The 14,128-nt window shown below is 38.8% G+C and overlaps 1 protein-coding gene across 3 annotated transcripts; it reads right to left on the reverse strand.

Annotated features, from left to right (window-relative positions):
- Positions 1–50: 50 nt before the first annotated feature.
- Positions 51–13,844, reverse strand: ganc (glucosidase, alpha; neutral C). Of its 3 annotated transcripts, XM_067614023.1 has the most exons (25): positions 13,634–13,842; positions 13,429–13,491; positions 12,512–12,614; positions 11,872–11,999; positions 11,050–11,226; positions 10,938–10,959; positions 10,760–10,829; positions 10,183–10,279; positions 9,864–10,047; positions 9,376–9,520; positions 8,042–8,277; positions 7,807–7,933; positions 7,383–7,462; positions 5,893–6,036; positions 5,434–5,530; positions 5,244–5,345; positions 4,809–4,983; positions 3,671–3,739; positions 3,383–3,447; positions 3,207–3,283; positions 3,038–3,112; positions 2,606–2,719; positions 1,327–1,439; positions 1,047–1,150; positions 51–616 (listed from the first exon to the last, which is right to left on the reverse strand). In XM_067614023.1, the coding sequence occupies exons 1-25, from the start codon at positions 13,660–13,662 to the stop codon at positions 501–503; spliced, it is 2,712 nt and encodes a 903-aa protein (XP_067470124.1). In that variant the 5' UTR covers positions 13,663–13,842; the 3' UTR covers positions 51–500. The 3 variants fall into 3 exon arrangements, 1 of the variants encoding a protein (XP_067470124.1); XR_010931817.1 differs by lacking the exons at positions 51–616; positions 1,047–1,150; positions 1,327–1,439 and having other exon boundaries at positions 2,645–2,719; positions 3,212–3,283; positions 13,634–13,844; XR_010931816.1 differs by lacking the exons at positions 51–616; positions 1,047–1,150; positions 1,327–1,439 and having other exon boundaries at positions 2,687–2,719; positions 3,191–3,283; positions 13,634–13,844.
- Positions 13,845–14,128: the final 284 nt, after the last annotated feature.

A 14,128-nucleotide genomic window follows, 5' to 3' on the forward strand; every position in this document is an offset into this window, starting at 1 on the left:
GTACCATGACAACATGTGAAGTATAAAAGAGGGTCAAAAGGTCTTACAGGTAACATCACTGTGCCATTTATTCTTAACTTCAAAAGCACACATAAAAAGCAAACATAATTTTTCATTGCTAATTATTATTAGCACATTTATTATTATTAGCATGTATGATCATTAAAGAAGAAATGATTGCATCTTTTGTTCTCTTCATGTTTGTCACTATGGACCCAAATTACATCAGATAACATAAAACCTTGATTTAAAAGTACTTGATTAAACAGAAGTCGGTGAGGTAATTGGTAAACCTGTTATTCGTGGATTTTTCCTAAAAAGTCAAAATAAACTTGAAGTTCACACAGATAAAATAATTAAACCAGACTTTATCGTCAACAGCATAAAACAAGCCTTCATTTCAATCAAGTAATGGATTTTTCAGATGATTCTGATGATGTTTACGTGACTATGTCCTCACATGAATAAGAGATCCACAGAAGGTAAACTGACTGACACATTCACATTTGACCTATCTTTATCTCCCAGTCCTTCGCCACTTTGAGGTTCAGGTTGCTCACAGTCAGCCTGCAGCAGGTCTCCATGTATTGAAATGCAGCGGAGGTGTCTTTAGTACCTGGACACAAAAAGGAAAGTCATTGCCTTTGAAGACATTTTCTCTGTTTCAAGGTTTCTTTTCCTACAGTTTTTTTTCTCACAGTAACTTTTCTCTTTTAATTGTGCTTCATTTGATGGGTTAGGGTGCAACAGTACAAAATATTAACTCAAGAAAGAAGCTCAAAAAGTCTGCACATTTTGGCCATATACTATTTAAAAAGACCATGATAGGATACTGTTTTAGGGTGGATTATTCCTCTAAAACTTTTCTTTAATTGGACGCTACCAGTGTTCTGTGCTGCCTTGTTTAATGTCTTTTATGTGTTTAATTTTGTTGGTTGTTGCTGTGATGGATGCAAATGCGTCTTTGCTTCTGAAGTAAAGCATTCTGGTGCATATGAGATGTTACGATCCTTGTGAATGTCCAAATGTGAATGTGAGTTACTTACCGGATACATGCACGACCACTGTGGACGGTTTGCTCTTCACCCCCAGGATGGTGACCGACTGTATGACGCTGTCACAGTCAAATGTTCCTTCTTCACTGGCAGGACTGACAGAAGCAGCATCAACAGACATTAAACCATAATGTGTAAGCTGTTTCAAAAATTTTAACTATTTAATGTTCAATAGTGATCTTAACTTTCAACCTCTTGTGTAAACAAACAAAGAAAAAAATCAGTGGTCTAAAACTGTATCCCCTCTTTGGGAGGTGTGAGTTCGACTCACCGGGAGATCAGACAGCCTGACTGCATGTTGAAGCGACGCAGGCAGAAGGCCTTTCTGTCACGGTAGCTGAAGGAGTGTCCGTCGTCCAGGTACAACTCTCCATCAGCAACACCCTGCAGAAAAAAAGGAACCACAGACAGAATTTTGCTCATTAAAAGATACAAGTCACAACACAAAAATGTATTAATATGAAATGTGACATGATACAAACTTACTTCCTTAGTCTTAAAGACATAATTCTGTATTTAATAAAGTATTAAACTTGCATCGGTTAAACTGCTGAAACACTTTCAAACAGCTTCACCTCTGTCATAGCAATAATTATTTGTTTGTGTCATTGCCTGCAAATCTTTTAGCATGGACTGCAACAAACTTATAAATATTGTGGACGTTACAGAGTCTCAAAAGCACCATATTGTATGAAATACTGTAACAAACAGAATCTTCTAAACATCTACTATTATAGCAGGTTTTTTTTAGAGCAACTCTGTTTGTTTAGTGGACAGTACAAACTAACTTGGCACCACCTGAAAAGCACTACATTGTATTGACAAAGGTATCTATAATATCCCTTACATAATGGGGGCGGACAACATAATGGAACGACTGTTGTATTGGGTTGCGTTAGACTGTACGTGTGTTCATATTTTTCTGGTACATCACTGTGTATCAGTGTGCAAAACAAACGCACATCTTTCTTATCCAGGAGCTGAGTCCCAAAAAAATTGTACTGTTGGGTGATTTCTGCTTCCTATGGACACACAACACTGTAGAAAGTTAACTTTTAAAAAATAGTTTTCTTTATTACATTTAGAAAAAGTACAATGTTTCGAACCCAAATTGTCTCAACACCTCTGTGCCTGAGGAAGAGGATTTGGGCTCAAAATGTTATACCTTTTCTTAGGGCTGCCCCTTAAACGTCAATGATTCAATACATCAGTCGAGAAGCGTTTTGTCAGTTGAATCGCTGCCTTTTTTTTTTTTAGCTGCATCATTGTATACAGAGTAACACAGCATGACAGCATGAAATACCAAAGTTGCAAAGTTCCCCCTGCATCAGTCTGAAGTGCCGACTCTCTGACTCTGAGTCGACTGAGAATATCCGGAGTCGGGGACAGCCCTACCTTTTCTAAATGTAATTAAGAGAAATACAGTTTTTAAAAGGGAGCATTCTACAGTTTTGCGAGTCTTTGGGAGGAAGACTTCTCTATCCATCCACATATTTCTTCAAGTAAGGCCATTTCATGCTCAGAACTAAAACTGGTTTGAAAAGGTTTACCTGAGAGTTTAGAGCGAGAGTGATGGAGAGGGGGAGCTGCTGGAGTTCGGCTGTACAGGAGCCACTTCCTACTGACCTGCAGACCACCGAGCCGCCCCGCTGGAACACAGGAACCTGTGGAGGAGAAACACCAGAGGGTCTGAGCTAAATTCATTTGGCAGAAGTCAACTACCACTGAGAGAAAAGAGATAACCGTTTAAAATCTGTCATGATGAATGAATGATCTACACTAGATCCAACACTAGGATAAATTTAATCAATCTGAAATATTGAATGTAAATCTGCCTTTGAAGCTAATGCAATACCTTACATTTCAGCTTAAACTAAAGGATGAAAAAGCCGACAGTATACAGAATATTCACATTAAGGTCTTAGCAGTGGTACATCGCCATGCTGCAGTCAACAGATGTTACAGTCCGACCACCTACTTACTGTGTCCAGGGTGACTGGAAGACTCAGAGTTCTGCCTCCTTTGTACGCCTTCCCAGAGTGGACGTCATACCAAATCTAAAACAGAAACAAGCCTTAATATAACACACATGCTGAGGTGTATCCTAAATACATTAGGTTATATAAATGTTTTACCTGGTGGTTAATTTACCTCACCAGTTCCAGGAAGTAAGACTTTGACTTCTTGAACACCTGATTCAGTCACAGGACAGGCCAGCAATGCTCCTCCTGCGTTAAATCGCAGACAGTTAAACCCAGAAAAAGTCACAGGGAAATAATTGTAGCATATGAAGTGTAAAAATGCCAAAATTAAAGGGTATCCATTACCAATCATATACTGGTTGTCAACAGTGAAGGTGCTCTGTTCTCGCGGGAACTCCACCCACAGAGGTCTGTACAGTTTAAAATAACATGAGTGTTTCTATACATTTTCTTTACTATCAATCTATACATTTATCCACCTTTCTACCAATCAATCTATCTTTTAATTAGCAATTTAGAGTGAAATTCATTATTGCCAACATTACATCATCAAATCAAGATACAGATTGACCTCTAGTGCCTGAAAAAACTCAAATGTACTTCCACTGAACAGCAGATGGCAGCAGCACTAACCTGATCGGAGGCAGGCCAGAGGTGTGAGCCTGGTGAAACAGAGAGTACCAGTAAGGCAGCAAGCAGTACCTGAGGACAGAGATGGCAAAACTGCTCACTTGACAGTATTTTATTTTGTAATGTGAAAGAATGAGACAAGTCACCTTTGATAAGTTTCTGTCTGATTTCAAGTTTGTGTTCAAGCAGAGTGTGAGGTGCAAAACCAACCAACAAACAAACAGTAGTGGAAGAAGTATTCAAATCCTTTACTTAAGTAAAAGTACTGGCACAGCAATGTAAAAATACTCAAGTAAAAGTACATATGTATTAGCAGCAAATGTAGTTAAAGTATTGCAGTAAAAGTAGTGGTTTGGTCCCTCTGACTGATATATTATTATATATGACATTATTAGATTATTAATACTGAAGCATCAGTGTTAGAGCAGCATGTTACTGTTGTAGCTGCTGCAGGTGGAGCTAGTTTCAACTACTTTATATACAGTTAGCTAGTTTAGTCCAGTGGTTCCCAACCTAGGGGTCAGGCCCCTCCAGAGGGTCAGCAGATAAATCTGAGGGGTCGTGAGATGATTAATGGGAGAGGAAAGAAGAAAAAACAAAGTTCTGATACACAAAACTGTTTTCAGTTTTTGGACTTTTTCTCTGATCTTTGATTTTTTGGTGAAATATTGGATCATTTGAACATTTATTGAAATGAAACCATGTGAAAAGTTTAGAGGGAAAAATCACTATTTGGTGGAGCTGTTAACAACTCATAGACATGTGAAATGTGACCCCAACTACACACTGCTTTATGTAAGACGTCAAAAGCCAAAAAGGTTGGAAACCACTGGTTTCATCTTTAACAATGTGTTGTATTTTAAAAGCTTGTTATATTATCCATTGTGTCAAATCTTCTTCAGAAAAGTAACTAAAGCTCTCAAATAAATGTAGTGGAGTAGAAAATACAATATGTCCCTCTGAAATGTAGTGGAGTGGAAGTATAAAGTAGCATTAAATGGAAATACTCAAGTAAAGTACAAGTACCTAAAAATTGTACTTAAGTACAGTACTTGAATAAATGTAAATAGTTACTTTCCACCACTGCAAACAAACAATGCACATATAGCTCCCGTCATCCCTGCGCTCTCTCTGGCTGTACCTCTGCTGGATCACAGCGCGGATGGCAGCAGTGACCTCTTCCCCAAACAGCCAAGGCTCCCGACGCTTTGTCACATTCGCAGAGTGTCCTCGGAAAAATGGCTGCAGGGCAGCTGCCTGGTACCAGCGCACCAGCAACTCCGGCTCTGGATCCTGGACAAACCCACCAACATCCGCTGAAACACAGATGATAAAGCAAAAATAGGAAATATATCACAGAAAAGCAGCACATTACAGTAAGCCGGGACCTTTCCTGTACTTAAATTAACACAAACTACTAAACTCTTCGACTAGTTTTAAGGTAGAAACTATTACAGTATTTACTTTAATATCTCTGTACCAAAAACACACAAACTCACAAAATAACTATTCATTGAGCTAAAACATTTAGTATTTAGCATTTCTTTTTTTCCACTATTTTCAATATTGTGCTCACCTCCACAAAATACTATTCCTGCCACGCTTAGAGACAAAAGCATAGGAATCGAGATCTTCAGATACTCCCAGCTAGCAACGTTGTCACCCGTCCATATTGCTCCTGCGTCCCAAACAAAAACAACAAACAGTGGAGTTGAGGATACAACCATAAATACATGATGCATGGGATTATTTCATTAAAAACATACCTAGTCTCTGTGAGCCAGCAAAGAAGGAACGTGACAGAACAAAAGGCCTCTCGGAGCCACCTGAGCGAGTTATGAGACCGTCCACTGTGGCCATGTGCTGAGAGAAAACAATACTAACCATAAAACTTGCTTCATACAGCTTACTCATAATTGTGATTTAATAAAATTGTTAACTTCTAGGTGAGGATGTGTGTGTGTTATACCCAACAAAATCTATAAAACCTGCCTCACCAAATTAAGAACATCTCTATTCTGACTTTCATTGAGTTTTAGTGTCGCATGAATATCTAAATGAATATCTTAATTAATTATTTTTCTGGGAAATCCTGGAAAACAACTATTTTTCTGCACTGTTTAAATGACATAGTATCATGATACAAATATTGCATGTCACCAGCTTTCATTAAAAACTATTGGTGTTCAACTTTTAACAAAATTAAGTTAAATGAACCTGCTCACCTGGTAAAAGCCGTACAAGTTGTGTAATTCCCGGTGTTCCCAGCCCCCATAATGCACTGTATCCTTTGACATTGTCTGCTCTGGTCCGTTGAACACAGACGGTTCATTCATATCGTTCCACACAAATAATGACGACGTTGATCCCTGCATCAAACATAAACATATCAACAACAAGCTTATGTCTGTAAAACCACTCAGTTAGTGAGAATATGATACATATAACTAGAAACACCACCTTATGGTTGTATTATGCCTCCGCCAACCAGTCAAGTTGCAGTTTACATCCATGTCTGTCCAGACTCATAATATTTGTAGCGAAGACTGAAATAGAAGTTATCACTATATTGACATGTATGATTCCAGTGAATAATTTCCAGTAAGAAACATGCTGTCTTCACTTAGAGACTATTTTTACAGTGGAGTACAGAGGACTGATATAGAGCTTTGTCACGTGGTGCAACTATAATCACTTGAAGCTTAATATCAGCAAAGCCAATGAGTTTGTGGTGGACTACCAGAGGAACTGGAGGCCCCCTGTCCTGGTTGTCATCCAGGGAGAAGAAGTGAAGAGGGTGGACTCATACAAGTACCTTGGGAAAGCAAAATCCAAAGAAGCTACAAATTTTAAAAAGTGGATGCTTCACACACATCTTCAACCCGGCAGCACAGAAGATCTAAACAATCACCGGAGTTTCAGGGTGAAACCCGAGATTAGTGTCACCAATTCAGTATCTGACCAAATGTGAAATATGGTCACAATCTCTCCTTCTGCTCCTGAGTTATGGCGTTGAATAATGGCCAGTAAAGTGTTTTTGCAGAACATTATGATGTGACAGTGAGGTTCACCTTTGACCTTTTGGATATAAAATGTCATCACTTCATCATTTTATCCTATTTGTGTGAAATTTGTCATAATTAGTGTCTTAATTCTTGAGTTATGGTCACAGTGACCTTTGACCACCAAAATCTAATCAGTTCATCCTTAAGTCCAAGTGGACATTTGTGCCAGATGTAATGAAATTCTCTCCAGGCATTCCTGAGATATCGCGTTCATAGGAATGGAACAGATATGAGGTCACAGTGACCTTTGACCACCAAAATCTAATCCGTTCATCCCTGAGTCCAAGTGGACGTTTGTGCCAAATTTGAAGAAATTCCCTCAAGGTGTTACTGAGATATTGTGTTCACGAGAATTGGACGGATGGACGACCCGAAAACATAACGCCTCTGGCCACAACTGTCACCATCGTGGAGGCATAAAAACATAAATATGTTATCTTAGAATATTTAGTCAATCTGTACAGTGCTGGAGTGTCAAAGCATTTGTTGAAGGTGCTCTTTCACAGCTACTACAAAAGAACAAAAACACAACTCCAGAGTGTTTCTGGCTTCATCAAGGATAAGCAAAGTACTTCTGTTTTGAACAATATGAAACATTATTGATCCTTGTGGGGGAATCAGGTTGCATATATACATATTTTTACACTTGCCTTGTACTTATCCAGAGCAAAGCATCTGGAGTACCATGCTCGAGTGGCTGGGCTACTGAAATCAAGATAAGACGACTCACCTATGAGAGAAGTTAATGTAAACTCCAGTTAGAAAAACAACAAGACTTTTTTTTTTCAAAAAGGTATTTGCATCTGTTAGTCTACACTGTATATGGAGGGATTCAACATGTAAAGTCATCTTGGAAAAATGTCATCTGATGTTCTCAGATGATAAAACCCTGTAATATGTTTCTAACTTGAAAGTAAAAGACAAAAGACAACAATAATAATTGCTATAATAATCTAGAGTGAGGTTGAGTTTCATGTCAGAAGAGGCTTTTTCTGAGTAAAGGTCACATTTTTTGAGGCTTAAGTGTAAATATTTCATTATGTAATGTTAATTATATGTTAATTAAGACATTACCCGGCCAGCAAGAGCCCTGATAGATCTTCCCCTCTCTGTCCTTGACGAAATGTCCTCCATCCCTCGCCTCACGGTACAAGGACCAATCAGGATCAACCTTGATGTGAGGATCACTTATAACAACCAACTGCAAGACATAAAAAATATGCACAATTCATTAGCTTTTATTTGTAACCAATGACAACAGAAACAGGCTGCAGGTCCTGTACTGTATATTTTGCACCCTGAAACTGACCTTCCTCTTTTTCTTGTCTAGGTGGCGCTGCAGGCCGGTCGGATCAGGAAAAAGAGCAGGATCCCAGGTGAAATAACGCTTCCCGTCCGTGTGCTCAATGTCCAGCCAGATGACATCATAAGGGATGTTATGGCGGTCAAATCCAGCATCCACAGCCTTCACATCAGCTTCATCATTGTAGTTCCAGCGACACTGGTGGTACCCGAGGGCAAAGAGAGGAGGGAGGGCTTGATATCCTGATGGAGAGAAGAAAGAGGAGTCTAGTTTTTAGTCTCTCTGATGGATAATTCATGTGCATACTGTTAGCATCAAACGTGATGTTACATCTGGAGGGTAAAATTAGTAAAATTAGGTAAAATTAACATGGATGGTGCATTGTTAAAACTCGAGGCAAAGTGGATTTATAGGCTAAATATTTTATTCCCGAACGGCATGAATGAGGAATTTATCTTCACACCTCTGATATTTTGAACTTGTAGTTTGATAGTTGCAGCTCAGATGCTGGAGTTTCTGATTTGATTTAACTAACATATGTGTTCATATGTGTAAATGTATGTGCTATGCTATGTATGTGTAAGTGCATGGATTTTGTTGGCTATAGTTGTTTCATTTTTGTTCTTTTAGGTTTTCACTGGTTTGGTTTGGTCTTTGTTTTGAGTGTCTCTAATTGACATGTTGTTACATACTCCCCACCTGCTGGATATGATGTGCATAACATGTGATGTTGCACTTATAATTTCTTGTGTTCTTTCTAAACTGTCTTTGATCTGGCTTGATTAGGGGAGTTGTTGTTGTTTTTTTATTAACATATTGGTTTGACTTTGCTGACCCTCCTGACTCTTTAATTATGTTGTCAGTGTCATCAGTACCACCTGCACTGGTCTCATTGAGTAGGTAGAAATACCTGAGGTGTGATACAGTTTCTCCACAGTGAAAAAGGCGTCTATACATCTGTCTTTGTGCTCAGTCATGCAATTTAATAAAAAGAGAAATTTCTGACACATCTTTTTGCCTTTTGAAAATTAGTTGGCTAAAATTGGACTGAAATTACATTAGTTTTACATCATTCTAGCTTTTTCAGGTATATTCTTATAATTAAAGGACTGAAACTATAAATGGCAGTATAAGACAAAGTAAAAGAAAAATAATAAAAGGATAAAATAAATCAATTGGTAAGGGACAAAATGCCTTATCATATTTACTTAAACATTTAAAAAACTGTGTTTTTTTGTTAAAAGAGTGACAGTGCTTTAACTGTAGACCTACGCTGCAAATAAATCTGACATTGCAAGCTGAAAACCTCCCACATAATCTCTGTCATGCTGGTTACACACCTGTTAGCTGAGCATACTGAGCGAAGATCTGCTGTGGACTGGGCCCAAGCAGAACCAGACAGTCAATCACACCACTTTCTGACAGCCAGTGGACGTCAGACTGAGGCTGCACCCGCCTCCTCTTTACTGGCGGGGTTTGATCATCCTGGAGGGGGTGGAGGGTTAATATGTGGTTATAAATGTAGATTATTGCATCTTCCATATTTACCCTGGGAATAGTTAACTATAACAGAACATAATTAATGACCTTTTTCATCCTCTGTTAGTGATCTGTGACTTGCAACACTCATTTACTTCTTCCATTTTAAATCACAAGGCAGTTATTAGGAAGCTTTGTTCAAATTCCCCATCCAAATCATCTTCCTCCAGAGAACTGAACCAACTAATCTCTCACCATAATCCAAATAATCTAACCTTCGGGACAAAACAAACTAGCTCCTGGAAGAAAGAAAGCATGGAAGAAATGAGAACAGTAATGGAAAGATTACCTGATGGTCACTGGGGCTGTAATGTATGTTCACAAAAGTTTCAGATGCATTCAGCCAAAATACTCCCAGAGTCTTGTCGGGCTTGTGAGCCACCAACAGCGGCACAGACCCGTACAGGCCGAGGCGGCTGTGCAACTCATAGGCGAAGACATCCAAGTTGTACAGACGATAAGGTTCACCGTCTCTGAGAAAAATGACATTAATTCAATTAATGGCAAGTGAGATGTATGTGCAAACTACATGGTTATAAATGATGATGTCTTTGCACTAAATTCCTTCTCTGCTGAGTGCATTTTATTTGAATAGACTGTATGTGTACCTGGTGTCTCTAAGCTGCAGGCTGTCAGCGTGCTCTGGTAGACCGTACACATGATTGAAACCATGGAGACAGAGGTCTACCCCAACACTACTGGGACCTGCAGATGCACAAGACATATTTTTATTAATTTTAGTTCATATGTTAATTTTATTTCTTTTAGGGCTGTTGAAACCATGCAGACTGAACATATCTCCATTTTCCTTATAATTAGGACCAAATTCTGGGAATCTTCTTAGGAAATTATTGTTATTTTGAAAATTGGGACCTGTAAAGTGTTATCTTACTGTATTATTGTTACAAGGTTGTGTTGTTTGTGTGTGTGGGCGTCCATGGAGATACACTGGACCAAGACAAGTTGTCTGGCTACAGTATTAATCACAGTTTGTTTCTTTCAAGTGCACTCAGTGCTGTGAGCATCATAAGCGATATTCCATTTAGGGTCAATTATACAGGGATGGGGGAAAAAGTTCTCAGGGGTGGATAAGTCACAATCTCTGGGAATAAAACCAGATTAAATTATCCTTAAATGTAATTACTGACAGGTTGACCCTTTAAATAATTAATTGCTGACACAAACCATTAGCTTTGATATCCACAAACTGCTTGAAAGTCTCTTTCCATAATAAACTTGTGTGGTCCTCTGGAAGCTGTCAGCGGAACAAAGCGAAAAAGAACAAAGGCATTTATAGCAGGGATTAAGCTCCAAGTAGGAGTAATATTACAATGCAATTCGGACAGTATTGGTATTCTCTTACCGCACTGCTTTGAGTTGTGGCTCTGAGGAAAAAGACACAAAGAGAGGCAATTTATTTTTCCTGTGTTTATCTGTTTGTTTTGCAGTACATAACCTCTACTTGAGATCCTCACCTGGGTCGATCCTGAAGAGTCTCAAACCACAGCTTTCCTTTAGAGTTGAATGTAACCATCACTTCGTCTTCGCATAAGATCTCCACCCGGAAAGGGAAACGCCACACACGAACCTGGTGACGTCCTGCAGACCAAGAGAGGGTGACAGAGTCCTTAGTCTGTCTCTCCACTCTCAACCTGCCAGAACATGAACGCAAAGGTCAACCAATATCCAAAAAAACCTGCAGGAACCACACAAATTAAGAAGTTGAAAAACGATTTCACTGCTATATGTAAGAGTCTCTCAATCTATGCACACTTGGGGTTGAAAACTCTACTTATAATACCAGAATATAAAACTAGAGTTAACACGTACTGTTTGTCATGATTTCAGACTGGCGAACACTGGCAGCCTATATTTGTTCACTTGTTTTCACCTGCAAATAATTAAGGAAACAGGTGCCTTTCATTGACTAAAATATTAAATTATAATATGTACACCTCAATCTCAAAAAGGATTCCTGGAAAGAAATGAAAACTCATCATCAAACTATCAAATTTGAACCTAAAAGCTATTTTAAGATGTTGACCTTTTGTCTTATAAATAACAATAATGGACAAGAAGAACCGCCTCTCCTGGAGAAGCTCCTCACCAGCCTAATCTGATTTCAGTCCTTTCCTCCATGCTAACAAACATTAACAGGGATCGTGTGCAGCACAACACAGGCACAAAGCTTTTAGTGTATCAGTGAAAGGCCCACTACAGTCAGGAGTGGGTTTTTAAGTACATTACTCGTGTAACTCGATATCATAATGGAGGGATGATGCTGAATGAGCTCTTACTGTTCACATTTTGGTTCCTCGGTCATCACATCTGGAACATGGTAGCGTGCTTTAATAGGCTGAAGTTCATCTACTAATATCCTTACATTCTCGTTTTTGCAAGGTGACACAGAGAGAAGCAGTCTGGTCTGTAATGAAAAGGTAGTGTTAGAAGAAAAGATAATTTTTCAGATCATCAAAACAAGTAAAATTGTATTTATCATCGAGATACTGGGGGCTTATTTTAGTTGCATTTTTATAATGGTCAGTGGGGCTGAATACATTTTACTCCCAGATCATTACATTTACCACTTGCTACATAGTTTACCAGCCTAGGTTATTATGCCCTTTAGTGGAAATCACTACTTTAGGATTTGTGTTTGGCTTACATGAAGGATTAAGTGAAGTTGACAGTTTGTAAAGACCTGTCTAATGTCAAGATTTATTTCCCTCTTTCTTTATAACTATGTGTTAAAAACAAATTCTTAACAAATATGTACAGCACATTATTTTTGCTGAAGTTATTCTGGCCCCACAGACTCATATAGTGGAAATATTCCAGTACCTTTTTGTAGGCCTGAAGGACCAGAAGACTTGTAGGCTTGTCAAATGCTAACACATCATCCTTTATTTTAATTTACAGTAATACTGGTGTTCAGACCTGTGTGACTGGTTCCAACAACTCAAAACGTGCCCCCTTCTCTGTGAGCACCATGGTGTCCAAAAGAGCTTGGTGCTGCAAGTTTGGACCCTGCATCTGCCGCCTCAAAAAGGAAAATGAGAATAAGAAGTGATACATCAATTGAATTACTATTCACAAAACCTATAGCTCAAATCCTGCTGAATATACACACACAAAGGTTATCTTCTGCACCATATACTTAATTGTGGAAGCAGGTGTTTGTGTACTGGAGGATTTATGGCAGAAGCAGAGCTGTTGTATTGGATTGCACAGTGTTCCTAATAAAGTGCTTGGTGAGTGTACATTAAAGCACAAAACTCAACAATAAATATTAGGGGTGCAATGATTCTACAAATTCATGGTACGATTCATACCTGCTTTTTTTCGGTGGTGGTGGAGGTGGGGGGTGTTTGATAAGAGAAAATTCTGGGTTTTATTAAATGAACTACAACTTAGAATATCAAGAAGTCTAAATAACTCTATGAAAGTAGATTAACTGAAATTAAATTAACTTCGCATAAATCAGCTAGGTGAATAGAAAATAAATAAATTTTGCTGAGGACCAATCTACATATTAACTTTGGAAGCAAAATTACCGTATTTCCTCTAATACTGTCTGGGGCCTTTATTTACCTCAACTGTAGAGGGCACCAGGCTCATATTAGAGAGAGGCATTTTTCTTAATTCGCTCTGTCTGATAAGTATATTTGCTCATATTTTAGCATGAAGCCTGCTTATTTTCTGATCTGCTTCCGTTGGCTCTGTTAATTTTTTGTTACTTCTTTACTGGTAATTACGGTAACCTGGCCGGTTTCGGTCTAGGTTTCAGAACCGTTACACGCCTAATAAACATACATACACTGTATTATAACACTGATAGTAAATGCCAAACACACCTGTAGAAAGCAACATGCTCACTTTTCTTGAACTTTTCTCCCCCTTCATCATCAGGGACAACACTGTGGAACAAGCAGGGAGAAAACATGCTGAGGCCCAGATTTCCTCATGTGGTTTTCTATACAAGGACTAAATGTCAAAAAAGTCAAAGGTCATGATTTGCAGCTGCAGCAGAGTGGTTGAAGAAAAGCAAACTGTTTATACCTAACGATGGGTTGGCTCACTTCCGCCATTTCGAGCAGACACAGACAGAAAATATCAGCCGCTCACTGTCGGTTGTTGTCCTCTGATTTGAGCTTTACCGACATTATTTCACCGTGTAAACCTGCGAGCTCTGCGTCACTTTGACAGACGAGGAAACGTGACGGCGATCACACAGAGGATCTGACAGCGTCAATTAAACCAAGACACCACCAATGAGATATCCGGAATGGATTTTCAACACAAAGTCACAGCCAAAAGACTGTGTTTATTAAAGAGACAGAAACTTCACACTTCACAAACCTACAGATGGGCTCCAAACATTGCACGAGAGCTCCTAAGGGAAATTGGACACACGTATGTTCACAGTAAAGAAGCAAAGACCAAACAAGTAAAAAAAAAAAAGAATCAAATCTTTATTACTACAGCTCTTAAATCCCAACTGAAGAAATCCAGCCACAAACCCACAAAACAAAAAGAGACTAATAGGAGCTACAG

This window comes from Thunnus thynnus, chromosome 16 (assembly GCF_963924715.1).
Source record: "Thunnus thynnus chromosome 16, fThuThy2.1, whole genome shotgun sequence".
Lineage (NCBI taxonomy): Eukaryota > Metazoa > Chordata > Actinopteri > Scombriformes > Scombridae > Thunnus > Thunnus thynnus.

What these genes read in the sequence shown, in the direction of transcription:
- ganc (XM_067614023.1), bottom strand. Translation starts at nt 13,662, where the DNA reads ATGGCGGAAGTGAGCCAACCCATCGTTAG. An exon ending in TAGACAAGAAAAAGAGGAAG is followed by an intron (nt 7,934 to 8,041) that starts GTCAGTTTCAGG and finishes TATGTCTTGCAG; the next exon opens with TTGGTTGTTATAAGTGATCC. An exon ending in CTCTCGCTCTAAACTCTCAG is followed by an intron (nt 1,440 to 2,605) that starts GTAAACCTTTTC and finishes TTTTTTCTGCAG; the next exon opens with GGTGTTGCTGATGGAGAGTT.